The following is a 16,072-nucleotide window of genomic DNA, read 5'->3' on the forward strand; positions in this document are numbered from 1 at the left end:
AGTTTTAATTTACTACGTTGTTTTAACTTTTATACTTACGTTGTTCAAATGCGAAAGTAAAAAAGTGGTTTCATTATTTAATTTAACATTCAAGTTAAAGTTCTTTTTAAAGTTTTTTTTTCCAAGTTTATATTCTTTTAAGATATCAATAAACCACATTTTAAAGAAGTATAAAACTTCTTAAAACTAAAGCAGTTCAACTGTAAATATATTATCATTGAATTTTTTATCATTGTTTTTGTTAATTTTTGTTCCATACACTTCAAGCTAATTTAATTAATCATATGTATTTATTTTATTAGAACATCTTTGACTCCTTTTGTATAAGTGAATACAACTTCCTTTTTTCAAAAATTATGAATTGTAATAAATTAAAGGTATTTGAAACAGTTTTTGTTGAGATTTTTAATGGAAGTAAATTAATGTTCATGATACTTTTTAGCATTATACTTTTTAAAATACTTTGCGTTAAATAACTATTTCAGTAATAAACTATTTCTTTCTTACTCATTCGAAGTTAATGATGTTGGATATAACTATTGAGCACAAGTCTTTAAAAAAAAAAGCTTTCTAAATAAACTTTAATTTTATTTTATACAAATATACTAAATGTATTAAGTTCCTTAGTAAATATTCATAAAACGTAATGCTTATGTTTGTGAAAATACAAAAATTGTTTTTTTAAGTTTGGCATAATATAGTACTGTTACAAAAATATCAAATTTAAAAATTTTAAGACTTAGATTTCATTAGATTAACAAATGATTGAATATTTATTATAACTAAAGAACCAAACAGGGCTAAATATTATTTTGAAAATATTATTTTTTTATAATAAAAATGTATATATCTCCTTTAACTTAATTTGAGAAATCTAATTATTGTTCTTAAAGCAAAATGAATATAATTATAAGAATATAATATACCAAAAGCATCCTGGACATGACATTAGACTGTATCCTGTTGTATGACTCGATAACCGAAAAGTTTTTTAGTATAAAACGTTTTTTTAGTTTGAGCGCTTTTTTTTCGTATAATAAAGAAAATATTATAATAAAGCAAAAGGTTCCACAAAAATTTGATCAACTTAAAACTCATGTAGTACTTAATAAACAAAGACTTACATATACAGAGTTATAATATGCATCTAACAATACATATTGTTTTAGCGTATCCGTATAAATAAAAATAAAGTAAAAATATAACTATATTCTTTCTTTAAAATCACTAGAACTAAGTATCAATTTACACTTGCAAAAAAAATAAAATCTTACTATAACTATTATTATAAAACTTTTATATAACTGAAAAATACGTAACTTCAAAATAGGTGCTAAAACTTAGAACAACAAAAATGCTACAAAATTTTATATAATGCAAGTTCAAAAATACTAAATAATAATTGATTTAATATTAAACTAGTTCATTTTTGTATACCTCCTTTTATTTGTTTTACACTTTTGTAGTAACAATAAGTTCGCGATTTTTTATTTGCTGTACTTTTTTATTATTATTTTTTGAATTAAACAACAAGTGTTATTCTAAACCAAAAACTATTTGAATTATATTTTTTAATTTTCTATTTTTTCATTTAAAATGTTTAGAAACTTTCTACGAGTCTGATAAAATACAAGCTAATGTTGTTTGTGTAATCATTACCGCATTCTGACGAAAGCAAACAATACCGAAAACTGATTTCAAAGTACTATTTACTATTATTAAGCAAACAAAGGTAAATTTGTATTGTTTTATCCAACACAATAAGCTTTTTTATAGGAAGTTTAATTATGATAGGACAAAATGTTTTAAGTGTCTTATTTTTTTCGTTCAACAAACTATAAAAATAAAATAATATAAGAATAAAAAATAAACTTCAAGTTAAACTTTAGCGCTACGATTTTAATAAAACATAACAAAACTGCTAAACATATAAATACAATTTTGTCTCTACAAAATTGCTCCCAGAAGGTGTGAAACTTTTCTAAATTAAAGGCAAAAAAACTATTTTTCAAGTTTATCTGTTTTTAGTAATTACTAGACTTTAAGTCTTTATATTTTATTGACATTCTGTGATGTAATTTAAAAATTAATTAATTAAGTTTTTTAAGTTTCTGATTTTACTTTAATTTAACTGATTTTTATTATATAAATCACTCGGTATATCGTTTTTCAATGAAGTATTTTTTTAAAACTTTAGTTTAAACTTAAAAATTTTAAAACTAGATAAATTTTAGTTCAATAACTTATACAAAGAAAATTTTTTAAGTTTCAGTACTTGTGAAAACGCTTGATCTTTTATTTTTAGCAGCTTAAACCTATTAAATACAATTTTCACCTTTCTAAGGTATTAAAAATTGATAAAACTTATATACATACATTCCTGTTTTATTAATATTTAGTTATTTTTATTTTTATTCCAGTGAACTTGTTTCACTAGGATCTTTTGTTAGCAAAAGATTAAATCTATATTTTGAACAGTTAAAACTTATAAACAATTTTTATGATCGCTGGTTTAAAAAAAAAAGGTTAAATTAAATCAGCACGTTTCTTTCTACTAGTTTTTGTTTGTTTTTAGGTTAAACAAAAGCGTTCCTAAGAACGAAATTTATTTGAAACTTATGTGTAGATATAAAATTACTTTTGTTACATGTGTTCTAATATAAGCTAAATACCAGAGAAACCTGCTAGTGTTTTATTTATTATAATAACTTTAAAAATACTATACAAAACTTAAGTAATGACATTAAATCATAATAAAAACTTTTTAAACGCGATTCGAACCATTTTAAAACAAATCAACTAAATTTTCGACTAACTTTTTATGTTTACCATTAGTTTTTTTTTCTAAATTCTGCTAGATTTTTATCGTATATTAAGTATGTAGTTAATACTCAGTATTTAACAAAGGAGTAAATTGTTTTATAAGTTTCTGCCAAGAAGAAGACTATCAAATTCAGTTTTGGATAACTTAATTTGTATAGTTAAAACTTAAATAAAAGGCTTTCCCGAGCAATAAATTTTATAACTACAGTTTTACAACTGTTATTATTTTACTGCTTTCATTTAATAAAAATTTTAAACTTTAAATAATTTTTAAAGATTTAAAAACATTAACAACGGTTTTATTAAAAAAAATTAAAGCATTAGATACAAAACTAAAATAAAGTTAAAAAATAATGAAGTTAGAAAATACTTAAAGCCTAAATATTTAAAAATTATTTTTAAAACGTGAATAAAACAAATGATGCAAAACTAACAAGTTATTATTATCTTAAATTTATTAAATATTTTGTTACAAACTTAGAAGTATATAAAACTTAAAAGTTATATACGACTATATTTTTTACCAAATAGTAATAGACATGGACATAAATCTCTAGCTGTCTAGTGAATCAGGATATAAATATGTACTAGTATGTGGAGATATTTTAAAATAAGGCTCATTATGTAAGGTACCAAGTTAATTTTACTGAAAGGACTTTTTACTAAAAGAACCTTTAAATGTTTCAAGCATAGATAGGTTACAATAAGATATTACTGTCACAAGTTTTAGGATTATACCGATAAAAAAAAGGAGTAGTCTCTGCTAAGAGTACTGTTTAGGTTCTGATGACATTAGTCCAGTCTAGACTGTAAAAAGTATTTCATATTGTTTAGTTTTATAAAACGGTAGTTCTTTTATATTTTCAAATTTATAAAGTCTTTGGTATAACTGTTTTAAAAACATTAAATAGTTAAATTACAATTAAATTACTGTAAAACAAATGGAAATATGTCAGCTAGTTTTGCATTTATTTTCTTTTTGTATGGTTTAGCTGTAATAAAATTTTTTACTGTATTTGTTTTGCTGTTTTTATACGTAGTTTATCTTATTAAATTAACATTACTGTTAGCATAGGTAAATAACTTTACTTATAAAACATTTAAAACAAGTCAATAATGCTAGGATATTTTTCTAAAAAAAAACAACTATTCTACAACTTAAATACCATTTATTATATTTTAGTTTTAATTATAAGTTAATCTAAGGTAAGTATCAGTTTTTGGTTAGTTTCTTTCAACATTTTTTTCTTGTTTATTTTATTTTTGCAAATTACAAATTATTAATGCTAAAAATTGTTACTTCTTGCTTGTTTTAAAGTACAAAAAAAGAGTTAAACAATTTGTGTGTAGTTTGATGATCGAAATATTATTTAATACTTCGACTGAATTCTTTTAGCGTTTATTTTTGTTATCGTGTTCAATAAACTACAATTTTTTTTCAGTATGTAGTAAACTAAGGATGGTACTCAATGATACAGAATCAATTTTTCATACTTATTAAGCTGATAGTTTAGCAAAGGGGACAATATCGCCTCTTAATTGCCCCCTAATTTTGGAGACTACTGCTTTGTTTGGTAAACAAAACAAATTCAAAGTTTATTCAAAGCTTAGAGAAAAAAAAGCTACAAACTTGAGTAAATTAAGTTTAAAGAGTAAATAAAACTTATAAAATTTATCTTTGAAAACTTAAAAGACAAATTACTTTAAGTTTGATTTGAAATTTAAGGTTTTTTATTAATTTACTTAGTAACAATTAAAAATAAAAATAAATTGCAACAAAAATTTAAAAAAATAAACTTCCACATTTCCGTAAAAAAAATGTAGAAATATTATTTTTACTAACTCATTTTAGTGTGAAAAACAAAAATTATAAATCATTGGTAATACTTTATAAAAACTTTCATTGAATTTAGTTTACTATTATTCTGTCATTTTAGAAATTTTAGTATTTAAAAAAAAAAAGTCCTTGGTTATAACGAACAATAAAAATAATAAAACCATTAATGTAAATTTACCTTGGCTGTACCAAGTGTAATAAACAATGCTCAATATTGCAACAATCAATCTACTACTGAAAATCATTGTTAAAATTATAGTATAGTCAAGAAGGTGACTTTTACATCTGATAAAGAACTACTTAAGTAAAAAAGAAATTTAATCTATCAGTGGTATAAATTTTTTAAACTACACACTATTAATTTAGCTTTGTTAATACAGTGCATGTATGTATCAGGGTTGCCAAAAAACCTGGAATTTGACAATTTTTTTTATGGAAGAAAAATATCAGTCTTACTCTTTCTCAGTAATTATAAATATTTTTTGAAGGTCTAGCAAGCAAGTTGTCATCACCTGTTGTACTACTTGCTCCTTTAAAATTAACATTAAACTAATCAAAAAATTAAAATTATTAAAAATACTATCTAATAACTGAATGAAATCCACTTAAGAGCATCATATGGCAAATACTTACAAGATTAACATCTCAACGCAAAAGTTTTAGAAAAACATCCTTAAGCAAGTACCTGTGGGTATCTTCAAATTTCCACTACTCTTTTTTAACCATTGGAAAATCATGCAATTAATTTGCATATTTGCTGAGTCAGTAAAATATTTTTAAAGTTTTTTATCTTTTTTTATACATTTATACCCTTAACCCTAACCCACCTTACCCAAACATGAAAAAATAAATCTAAAATTAAAATTTTATTACTAAAATAAAATATTTAAGATATATAACAGAATACATTTCATTTTCTTTAAATTTATTTTAGTACTTACGTATTAAGGCTCATCAGAAATATTTTCTTACTTAAATGGTATGAATACAAATTGAAATAAAATCATACTGATGTTTAATGTTTTAAGATATAAAATGACGTAATAATCAAATGTAAAAAAATTAAGTAAGTGCTAATGCTAAATAATTTTGTTATACTAATAAAACTTGTTAGAATTAAAACAATCTAGATAAACAAGCAATAAAAATTAAAATTAAAACTATACATATAAATAAAATTTAACAAAAGACTAACTACTTTAAAATTACTAATAGAAGGATTTAAAAAGTCTAGTTTGGTAAACAAACTTTTTCTGCTTGCTTAAACTGGGCCATAAAGATTGAATACATAAGGCTTCCAGAATATGCAATTGAAAAGAGTTCACTGTTCTCACAAAGACTGAAAAATTGTCCTTTTTATATTTTTTAACACACTCAGGATTGTCCAACAAATGTTGCCCAAGTTCTGAGAAACCAACGAAAACGATTGGGCAACATTTGTTGGACATTCCTGAGTGTGTTAAAAATTATAAAAAGGACAATTTTTCAGTCTTAGTTAGAGGGGAGAACTCTTTTCAATTGCATTTTCTGGAAGCCTTATGTATTCTAACTTTAAGGCCCAGTTTATGCTACCAGAAAAAGTTTGTTTACCAAAATAGACTTTTTAAATCCTTGTATTAGTAATTTTAAAGTAGTTAGTTTTTTGTTAAATTTTATTTTTATGTATAGTTTTAATTTTAATTTTTATTGCTTGTTTATTTAGATTGTTTTAATTCTAACAAGTTTTATTAATATACCAAATTTATTTAGCATTAGCACTTACTTATTTTTTTTACATTTGATTATTTCGTCATTTTATATCTTAAAACTTTAAACTTCAGTATGATTTTATTTCAATTTGTATTCATTCCAATTCAGTAAAAAAATATTTCTGATGAGCCTTACTACAAAAAAACTAAAATAGATTTAAAGAAAATGAAATATATTCTGTTATATATCTTAAATAAGTTATGCACCGGAAAAAAGCTGTTAAAATAAAATAAAAACAAAAAAATTGCTGACTCAGCAAATATACAAATTATTTGCATGATTTTTAAGCAATTCAAAAAAGTAATGGAAATCTGAAGCCTCTTAGTACCTGCTGACGCTGCAACAAAAAATGCATCAATAATCCAATTGTGTGGTCACTGTCACCAGTGTGAACTCACAATCAGCTGTTGCAAATTTAAATAAGCACAAGTTTTTTATGTTAGAAAAACATCAGTCTCACTTTTACCACTACAAAGATAAACATTTTTTGAAGTCAAGTTGTCATCACCTGTTTGTGGTTTTAGTTTCTATTTATTTATGGTTTATGTTTTCTCCTCCAATAAGGAATCTACTGAACTCTCTGACTTTAACTGGCTATATCTTTAGAAAGAAACTTGCTGCATAGTCCAAAAACGTTGTGGAAAAAGAGATTTACCCCATGCAATAAATAATTATTAAAATTTGTATATAAGCAGTCTACAACTTTAGTAAAGGTGCATAATAACTTTTAATCAATCAATTTAGTAGTTAGATGCCACAACAAAAAATTGTTTCTATTTAAAAAAAATCTTTTTATCATATTAATTTAAAAAGTTTTGTTTGGTAAAGTTACTGCATATATAGTAGTAAAAATTTGTGTATGTACTATCTATGACATAAATTATGGCAATTATAACACTCAATTAATGTTAGGTCAATTCAAAAAAAAATTATACTAAACTTCAGAAATACTTCCACTAAAACACCATAAAAAAGCAGTAAATATATAGCAACTAAAAGATTTAAAGTCTAAGTAAAAGTATAAACTTTTTAGTTATATCATAAAAAGAAACTTGTAGCTCATTCTGAAAATTTATATAATATCTTATGTAGGTTTTTGTTGAAAGTGTTGTAAACTTTTTCTATGGTATTAAATATGTTTTTAAGATCTAAAGTAAAACTCATAAAGTAAATTCAATAATACTATTTTATAAACAAAATTATGTACTTATGAATTTTTGGTTTTCTAATATAACAAAGTTAAAAACTTTTTAATATCAATTATCAGATTAGAATAAACAAAAATTGTTGTAGTAAAATTCCTTATAACTTTTGTAAAACGATTCACAATATTTTTTAGCTTTTAAAATCACTATACTTTAGATTCCTTTTATTTTAAACGTATTATTGTTGTATTGATGTTGTTACTTTTTGATAAATTTCAGAGTAGTTCACATTGATAATAAACTAAATATTAAGAATTAAGTTGTTTTATAAACTAAACTAATTATATATTTTTTGTTGTATATATTTTCTTATTTCTAGTACTTATGCTTAGTACTATAAGTACACATTTAGGACAAAGGTTTCATGCAAAAACTTTTTTTTGTATTGTACTTTTTGTGTCATTTGAATATAAAGAAAAACCTAATAGTATGGTAGTTTTACTAACTAATTGAAATGCTGATTTATCTTTTTAGACATAATAATGTATAAAATACTTACGTAACTTACATAGTTAGTTATTTTATACAAATTTGTAATATTTATTCTTTGTAACACATTACACTGATACAAAATCATTTGGTACACATTTTATTAGAGAGTTTATTACTTAGAATCAACTATGAGTGTACTAACAAGAAATTTAACAAAAAGCTTTGGAGTTTCTTCTTTGAGAAACTTTAGCTCATCTAGTAAGCTGTATCAGTACAAGTATGTCAATAACTCAGTACAAAAATCTGATTTTAAAAGTATTGTGGATGAAAATGCAAACGCACTTTTTGGAACAGAACTGCTGAGAGGTAAATTTTTCTTAAAAAAATCTATAGTTTTAAAGTTCCAAAAAACTTACTATAATTTCATTCACTAAATTTATATAAAAAAATTACTTAAGCTGCTTAATAAGTATTTATTTGTAAAAAGTTTTACCTAATTTTTAGAAACAATTATACATAACATTAATTACTCTGCAACAATTACAAAAGATTAAAACAGTCAAGCAGAAGTCTATTTTAATTTTGTAAATAGATTAGAACTTTTTATTCGTCTTTTGAATTATCACTCAAAAATTTTAGCATATGACATCAAGTAAACATTTTAAACATGCGTATAAAAAGTTAATATATCATAGTTTATTATAAAAAATGTATTCATTAAGTAGTTTTTCAAAATGTTTGTATCAATTCATTAGATTGCAAATGTTTTTAAAATAAGGTTATCTTAAATGAATAAGTTATTTACATTTAAAAAACCTTTTGTGTATTATGATTTGGGTGTTGGTTATTGACTATAAAGACTAAATAATTAATTCTAATGCAGGTTTTTCTATGGTTTTGGGAAAATCTTTGGCTGAACCTGCTACAATTAATTATCCCTTTGAAAAGGGCCCTCTGTCTCCAAGATTTAGAGGTATTTTTATTTGATAAAAGTTAACCAGTTTTTTTTTAATTACAGGGTTGCCACACACTCAGGGAACTCAGGGAATCTCAGGGAATTTTCAAACTGTAGAAAATCTCAGGGAAACTCAGGGAATCTCAGGGAAACTCAGGGAATTTTGGCATTTTTCTTTCAACTCAGGGAAACTCAGGAAAGTTTTGATTTTTTCTCTAAATTTCAGGGAAGTTTTTGAAAATCTCAGGGAAATTTTTTCTAGATCTAGAATGAGGTTTAGTTAATCTAGTTTCAATATTTTGTTCAAAAGTAGTAATTTTTATTATTTAAGTGGTTATTTAGAATTTTTTTAGCCTTGCGGCTAGTTCTTCAATATTCTTAGTGTTAACATTGTAGTTTTTTAAGTTTTAAATTTATATTTACTTAAGTAAAATCAAACAATTAAGAGAGTGAAAGTTGTTGTTAACTATTCATTGAAAAGTTCTAATAAACTTTTTATTTTTAGTTACTTATGTAGTTGAAAAAACACTATGTTGTACTATTAGTTCTTATTTTTTAAATGAAAATTCATGTGAAATTATTATTATAGTATAATTAAATTTTTTCAATTAAAATGTCAAACAAATTAAACTTTATTCTTTTATGTAGAAAGTTAACTAACAAGTTTACACAAAGTTGTGCAAAAATTTAGTTTTTAATTTTTAATTGGTTTAAACCTTTTAAGATTGAGTTTTTGAAAACAGTTTTTTTCATAAATTTAATGCAGAAGCATACACATACAACCTTCCTTTTATTATTAAAGAAGAAAAATGAGAATGAGGTATTAATAATTTGTGTTAGAAGAGAAATTTTTTTTTTAAGATTTGAAAAATATTCAGGGAAACTCAGGGAAATTTAAGGTTACTCAGGGAAATTTTTGGTCACTCAGGGAAGATTTTTTGGCTCAAAGAGTGGCAACCCTGTAATTAGTAAAAACTCATATAACAAGCTATATTAGAGCTTTAATTCAAAACAAGACTATTTTTTTTCAAGTCCTTAAGTGCATTTTGTTATGAATATTAAAAAAAAAGTCTCTTTAAAATAACACTCAAGTTTATACTACTATTTTTATTAACTAATATTCAATTTTGTTACAATCTTTTTGTTTACTATGTTTGAAATTACAGTTAGCTATAAATTGCTTTTTTATTTACTGTTAGGTTTTATTTAAAGAGTCTAATAATAAAAATATTTTTTTAAATCTTTTTGTAAATAATTGTTTTATAAATATTTTACTGTGTAGTATAAATTAGTTTTAACAATTTTTTTAAGTAGAGTACAATAATTTATAACTTTACTTTTTCTTACTTGTTTAGTTTTCGTAACATAAATTCAAATTTTCTTTAAGTTATTAATGATAAATACTAGGTAGTTTTATTATTTGTAATTAAAATAGTATAAAAAATAGTTTTTTTTGTAACCCTCCAAAAAATCTTTTTTTTGATATTATACAAGTAGCATCCTTTTAATTATATTTTTATAGTTTATACATTTTTTAAATTTTTTTACTCACTAAAAATACTTGTAATAACTCAATTTTTTCTGATCTCTTTAAAGATCTTGTGTTTTTGTTAACTCAGGTTAGTTTGGGATTTTTTGTTAGTCTAAAGCTAGTTTTAGTTTTAACGAGTTTTTGTGTTTTTTTTCTTTATGTTATGGTTTTTGATTAAGTAATGTTTCACAATTTAATTTTATTACTTCGTAGTAAAAAATAACTGCTACAATTTTCTATGGAAGTTTATAAAATTTACTTCAATACTTTAAGTTAAAATTGTTTTTAAAAACTCATGTTGTCTTTAGCTAAAATTAGTGACTATGTTTTCTTTTACTAAAATGATGCATCTTATTCTAAATAACTATATTTGCTAATTATGTAGAGTTTAGATTTTAATTATTTATATTGGTCATCTAAAATAAAAAAGACTTTATAAAACAAATCAAGTCAACCAGTTAAATTAATCTGTCTTAATGTTCAGGTTACTTAATTGATATCTTAATTATACACAATTTTTTTTTAAACACATGTTTGTTTCAATTGTTTATTGTGCTTCTCCTTTGTTTTACTTTAGTTATACTTGTATTTTTAGCTTTAAATATTAGTATCTTATATAAAACTTTCTAGTTCTTGGTCAAACTTAATAAGTAGACAATAAATTTTAAATATTTTTATAGTTTTCATTAAAAATAAAAAAGGTTTCATACATACATATAATTTTTCAGTGTTGTTATATTTTAAGTAAAATTTGGTCTTGTAAAGTTGTTGATGAAAAATTAAAAACTTTTTAAAGTTTTGAACTTCAATCTTTTGAGTTTTAAATGTAATATTTTTGATTTTTTTTGTTATTAAACCAAAACTTGTTTTGAAAATTAAATATCTTCATTATAATTTTGATTATAAGTAGTTTTTTTTTAATTTACAAATTAATCTACAAAACGTTTAATAAACTTAACATAAATTTGAGTCAAATGTGCCTTTTGAGTTTGTCCTACAAAAATATGTTTGATTTGTATATTATATATTGTTACATATGATTTTTGTTGATAGTATTGAAAAAATGTGTATGGTTTAAAGTATTAAATATAATAAGTAAGTATTTAAGAGATTCAAAATCAATTTTATATATGTATAATCTTTAGCTTATTCAAATATAGCTTAAAATTCCTATAAATTTAATATTTGGAAATCTCTAAAATCTAGGATTATAAAAATAGATAAACACCGTTTTAGTTTTTAAACTTACCAATCTACCAAAAACATTTTTTTAAAAGTATTTTAAAACTTTTTTGAACAATTTTAATTTAAAATGAGCAAGTTTTTATGATAAAACTTACTATAGGGTTGCACTCACTCAGGGTAGTTACGGTAACTTTCAAAAGTCTTCTTGGTTTCTTAAGTTTTTGATTAGACAACAATAAGATATTTATTAAAAAAAATATATTTTATTTATATAGTTTTGTTTATTTATTTCATATAGTTAATAGTTAATAAAAATACCTCTTTAACAAACATGTTGTATATAAGTTTAGAAAGTAAGATGTATGTTTGACTCAGAGAATAATGTTTGCTAAAAGTAACATTTAATTACAACTAGCTAATTAGGTTCTTAGACCCACTTACAAACAACTTTAAAACTTTTCAAAAAAAATTAAAATCCACACTACTGATAAACATCAGGGTTACTTCAAACTCAGGTTATTCAGAAGACTCATCTATTTTAAAGTTAAAAAAATCAGGCTTGCTCGAATTTAATTGATTTTTTTTTCTAACTCAGGCTAGTTTAGATTTTTTCGAAATCTTATTCTAATTTTTAGTACTTATATTTTTTTTTGTTTTGTTGGTATTAGTTATTAAACTTTTTTTTTTCAGTTTTTGGCTCATTTTCAATGTAAAACAAGCTAGTTAGGTCACTCAGGCAGGCTATTTTTGCCTCAAAGAGTTGCAACCCTGAAATATGCTTACTTAGGGTATTGGCAACATTAAATTGTTAGAAGTTATAACTTAATGAAAAATTTCTTGATGAATAATGAAAGGAAACTCTCAGTCTTTCAAATAGTTAAAACTTGCTTCAAATATACAATTTTTCAAGTATTTATGCTTTATTAGAGCTCAAGTTGGCAGACTTTTATAAAGAAATGACCAGATTTACTGAAATTAGTTCTATGCAGGCCATCATATTTGAAAAAAGTTTATTTGAAGTAAAAGAAACTTATATAAGAGCTAAAAAGTAATAAAACATACATCAAGTAAGCTGCAAAAGCAACATAAACGCATAAATTTAGAGTTTTTTTTTAAATAGCTTAAATTAGATTTTTTTTTTCTTCTAATTAGTTGATTTTTAGCTTTGAAGCTCGCAGACCGCCGAATCCTGCTATAAAATTTCTATTTCAGGAAATTCTTTAAAAGTAATAAATCCTTGGATTGCTATATTTGAATAAAAAACATAAAAATTGTTTCTAATAATAAAGGGCTTAATACAATTATTAGATATAAATTACTTTGTTTTATATTTATTTTTCTTAATAAGAACAGTTTTCTTCAAAGTTTTAGTAACAACAAATAAAATTTAAACTGAGGCTTTTCCTCCATTTTAGTTAGCTCCTTTTATATAGAGTCCATCGAATTATATTTTGATGTAAAATGCATCGTATTTTTATTGAAATTCTTAGCTTCAAAAAGTGTCTGATAGTTAAACAATTCAAAAACAAAATCAATATGTAAAATCACAGGTTAGACCATCTAAGTTGCCTGCTATATAAATAGAATTAAGCTCATAACGATAAACTGCGGAGCTAATAAACTCAGACTAATTTCCTTGGCTTTAAACAGCAGTAACAAATAGTTTCGTTTTGTTTATTGCATTCGTTGACAAGAATTTTGAAAATTAAAAAAAGTTTTCAACAACTACCGACAGGTGAGCACGCACTCCGCAGGTACCCGAACGGAGAGGAGAGGTGCATCGCTTGCAAGCTGTGTGAAGCAGTTTGCCCCGCGCAAGCCATCACCATCGAGGCTGAAGAGAGAAGCGATGGTAGCAGGAGAACTACCAGGTTCGTTTTTATCTTACATAAGAACTCGATATCTCCATGATAAAAAAAACGATAGTTGACAATAATATCTTAGTCTTTGTCGCCACTGAAAAAGACTAAAATATAAACTTATCTTACCAAGTACTTTTATAAGAATATGTAAATATTGATGTGGCTTTATTTGGCTTGATGCATTACATTTTAGAATTATAGTTTTTACTATGATGTACATACTTTTCTAACTTTAAGCGTAAATGGTATAAAAGTAATAACAAGGTTATATACTATTAAAAAACTTATTCTTTCAAATGACGATTTGTGTGAAATGTGAGAAATTTGAAAATAAGGTTAAGTTTTTATTTAATGTACAAGTTAAAGTACACAGAGTAAAACAATAGTTATTTACAAAAAAAAAACTGAAACAAATATTTAATTATAAATCAAAATACATGTTTTTGTGAAAGACATGAAAAAATTTATTAGTTTCAATTCTGAAATGAATAATCGCAATTTATTCTATAATTAGCAAAACTTAGGATTTAGTTAAAAATAGTTCATAGTAAATGTTATTTAAAGTTTTTCATTATTATAACCAATGAATAGTAAATGTTATATTACGACTTAAAAGAAGAAAAACCTTTTTGAACGTTTGATTATATACTTCTTTATTTGTAAAATATTTTTTTAACATATCGAATGTTTATGAAAAATTAACTATAAAAAAAGTTCGCTTTTGTAACATTTTTATTAACATAGAAGATAATATTAAAAAATATAATTAAATTCTACTCTAAACTTCCTTGATTACAACTGCAGGTACGACATCGACATGACCAAGTGCATATACTGCGGCTTCTGCCAGGAAGCGTGCCCGGTGGACGCCATCGTGGAAGGGCCCAACTTCGAGTACGCCACCGAGACGCACGAGGAGCTGCTGTACAACAAGGAGAAGCTGCTGCAGAACGGGGACAAGTGGGAGGTCGAAATCGAGGCCAACATCAAGGCCGACCACATGTACAGGTAGATTGAGAGTCCGCGAGAAATGGTCAAAAATAGCTTCCAAATATGAACTATATGCATCTTGTGTTCGTTTTTTTGTTTAAATATTCAAACAGACAAAGATAAATAAGTTTTTTTTTTTAAATAACTGTCGTTAACTATGTTTAATTTTATTCTAGTTTGGGCTAATTATTTTGTTTAGTGCAAGTTAGTTTGAAATTAACTATGTGTTTTTTTGCTTTACTAAATATTTTTAGCAACTTAAATGTCAAAATAATTATTTCAAACTTATTTACAAAAAATAAAAGTTTACTGAAAACATAGTATCGTTTTAGTAAACTCTGTAAAACATATATATCTAATTTTTAGTATTAAAAAAAGTTATTTAGTCTATTTTGTATTAGGTGAAACTCAATAAAATTTAGTACTAAAATTTTTGTAGTTTTCTACTTTTCGTTTTAACTTTATCAAATATTTTTCTTATACACGTTTTTAACTGAGTAATTAGTTTAGTTAATTTAGGTTTTTTTTTTTTATAAAACTAGCAAGTACTTTCTTTAAGCTGTCTTACTATACTTAGTGAAAGTTTTTGTTTGGTAAAGACAGCTTTTATAAAAAAAGTTTTTTGTCGTAATTCAATGTATACTTGAGTAGCTTGCATGATTGACTTAATTACTATGCAAGCTACATTTGATGAACGTTAGCTACATTTAGGAACATTATTGCTAAATTAAGCTTACAAAGATTGAACCTAAAAAACGTTTTTATTCTTTTAATATTAGTTCTGTGCAGTATTGCGAAAACAGTTTACCTTAAAGTGCATTCTAATTACGGAGTTAGTTTTATTAGTATTACAAAATAGTTTGTTTTTTATTAGATTTGTAAATGCATAAGTTTAGAAAATGTTGATTTTTGCACAGACATTAAAGTTTGTTTTATTTTAAAATTCCTGGCATCAACAATAGTCCTGGCTTAGCATGTATAGTAAATTTTATGCAATGCTATAGGGTTTTAAAACAACTTTTTAAAATGTTTTTTTAGTTTTAAGAATAAAAAAGTTATTTAATTTTAGATGCAATCAATTTTTTCTACTTTAGTTTAAAAATTACTTAAATATCTCTAAATTATTTCCAAATTGGCTTGTGAGTACATACTACAAAAATTTACAGAAATACTTAAGTTTTGCTACTTTTTTATCCTTGTATGATAAAGTTTTCATGTAAGTTAAGATAAATTATTTATTAACTTAACATTATTTTATTTTAAATTAAAAAAAAAAATCGTTAAGTTCTTGTTTTAAAAAAGAAAAAAAGTTAAGTACCTAAAGTTCAGCTTTTGTAAAAGTTATTTTTTAGCTTCTCTATTATATGTGCTCTATCTTGAAAAAGTTAACTTAAGATTCTTGAAGGCTTTTTGATTTATATGGCTCTCAGTTTTATTTTGGATATACCTAAAACTGTTTTTGTAAAAAGGAAGTTCATTTATATTAAATTTTCAAAATGTTGC

The 16,072-nt window shown here is 23.8% G+C and overlaps 1 protein-coding gene across 1 annotated transcript; it reads left to right on the top strand.

Moving 5' to 3' along the window:
• The first annotated feature begins 8,211 nt into the window (after positions 1–8,211).
• On the top strand, positions 8,212–15,009 carry LOC145844533 (NADH-ubiquinone oxidoreductase subunit 8-like). The gene is made up of 4 exons (XM_082951932.1): positions 8,212–8,412; positions 8,930–9,019; positions 13,453–13,588; positions 14,384–15,009. Exons 1-4 carry the CDS (start codon positions 8,235–8,237, stop codon positions 14,589–14,591), a joined length of 612 nt encoding a protein of 203 aa, XP_082808058.1. The 5' UTR covers positions 8,212–8,234; the 3' UTR covers positions 14,592–15,009.
• The last annotated feature ends 1,063 nt before the right edge of the window (positions 15,010–16,072 follow it).

Source organism: Thalia democratica, chromosome 9 (assembly GCF_965202585.1).
Source record: "Thalia democratica chromosome 9, ktThaDemo2.hap1.1, whole genome shotgun sequence".
In the NCBI taxonomy this organism is placed as follows: domain Eukaryota; kingdom Metazoa; phylum Chordata; class Thaliacea; order Salpida; family Salpidae; genus Thalia; species Thalia democratica.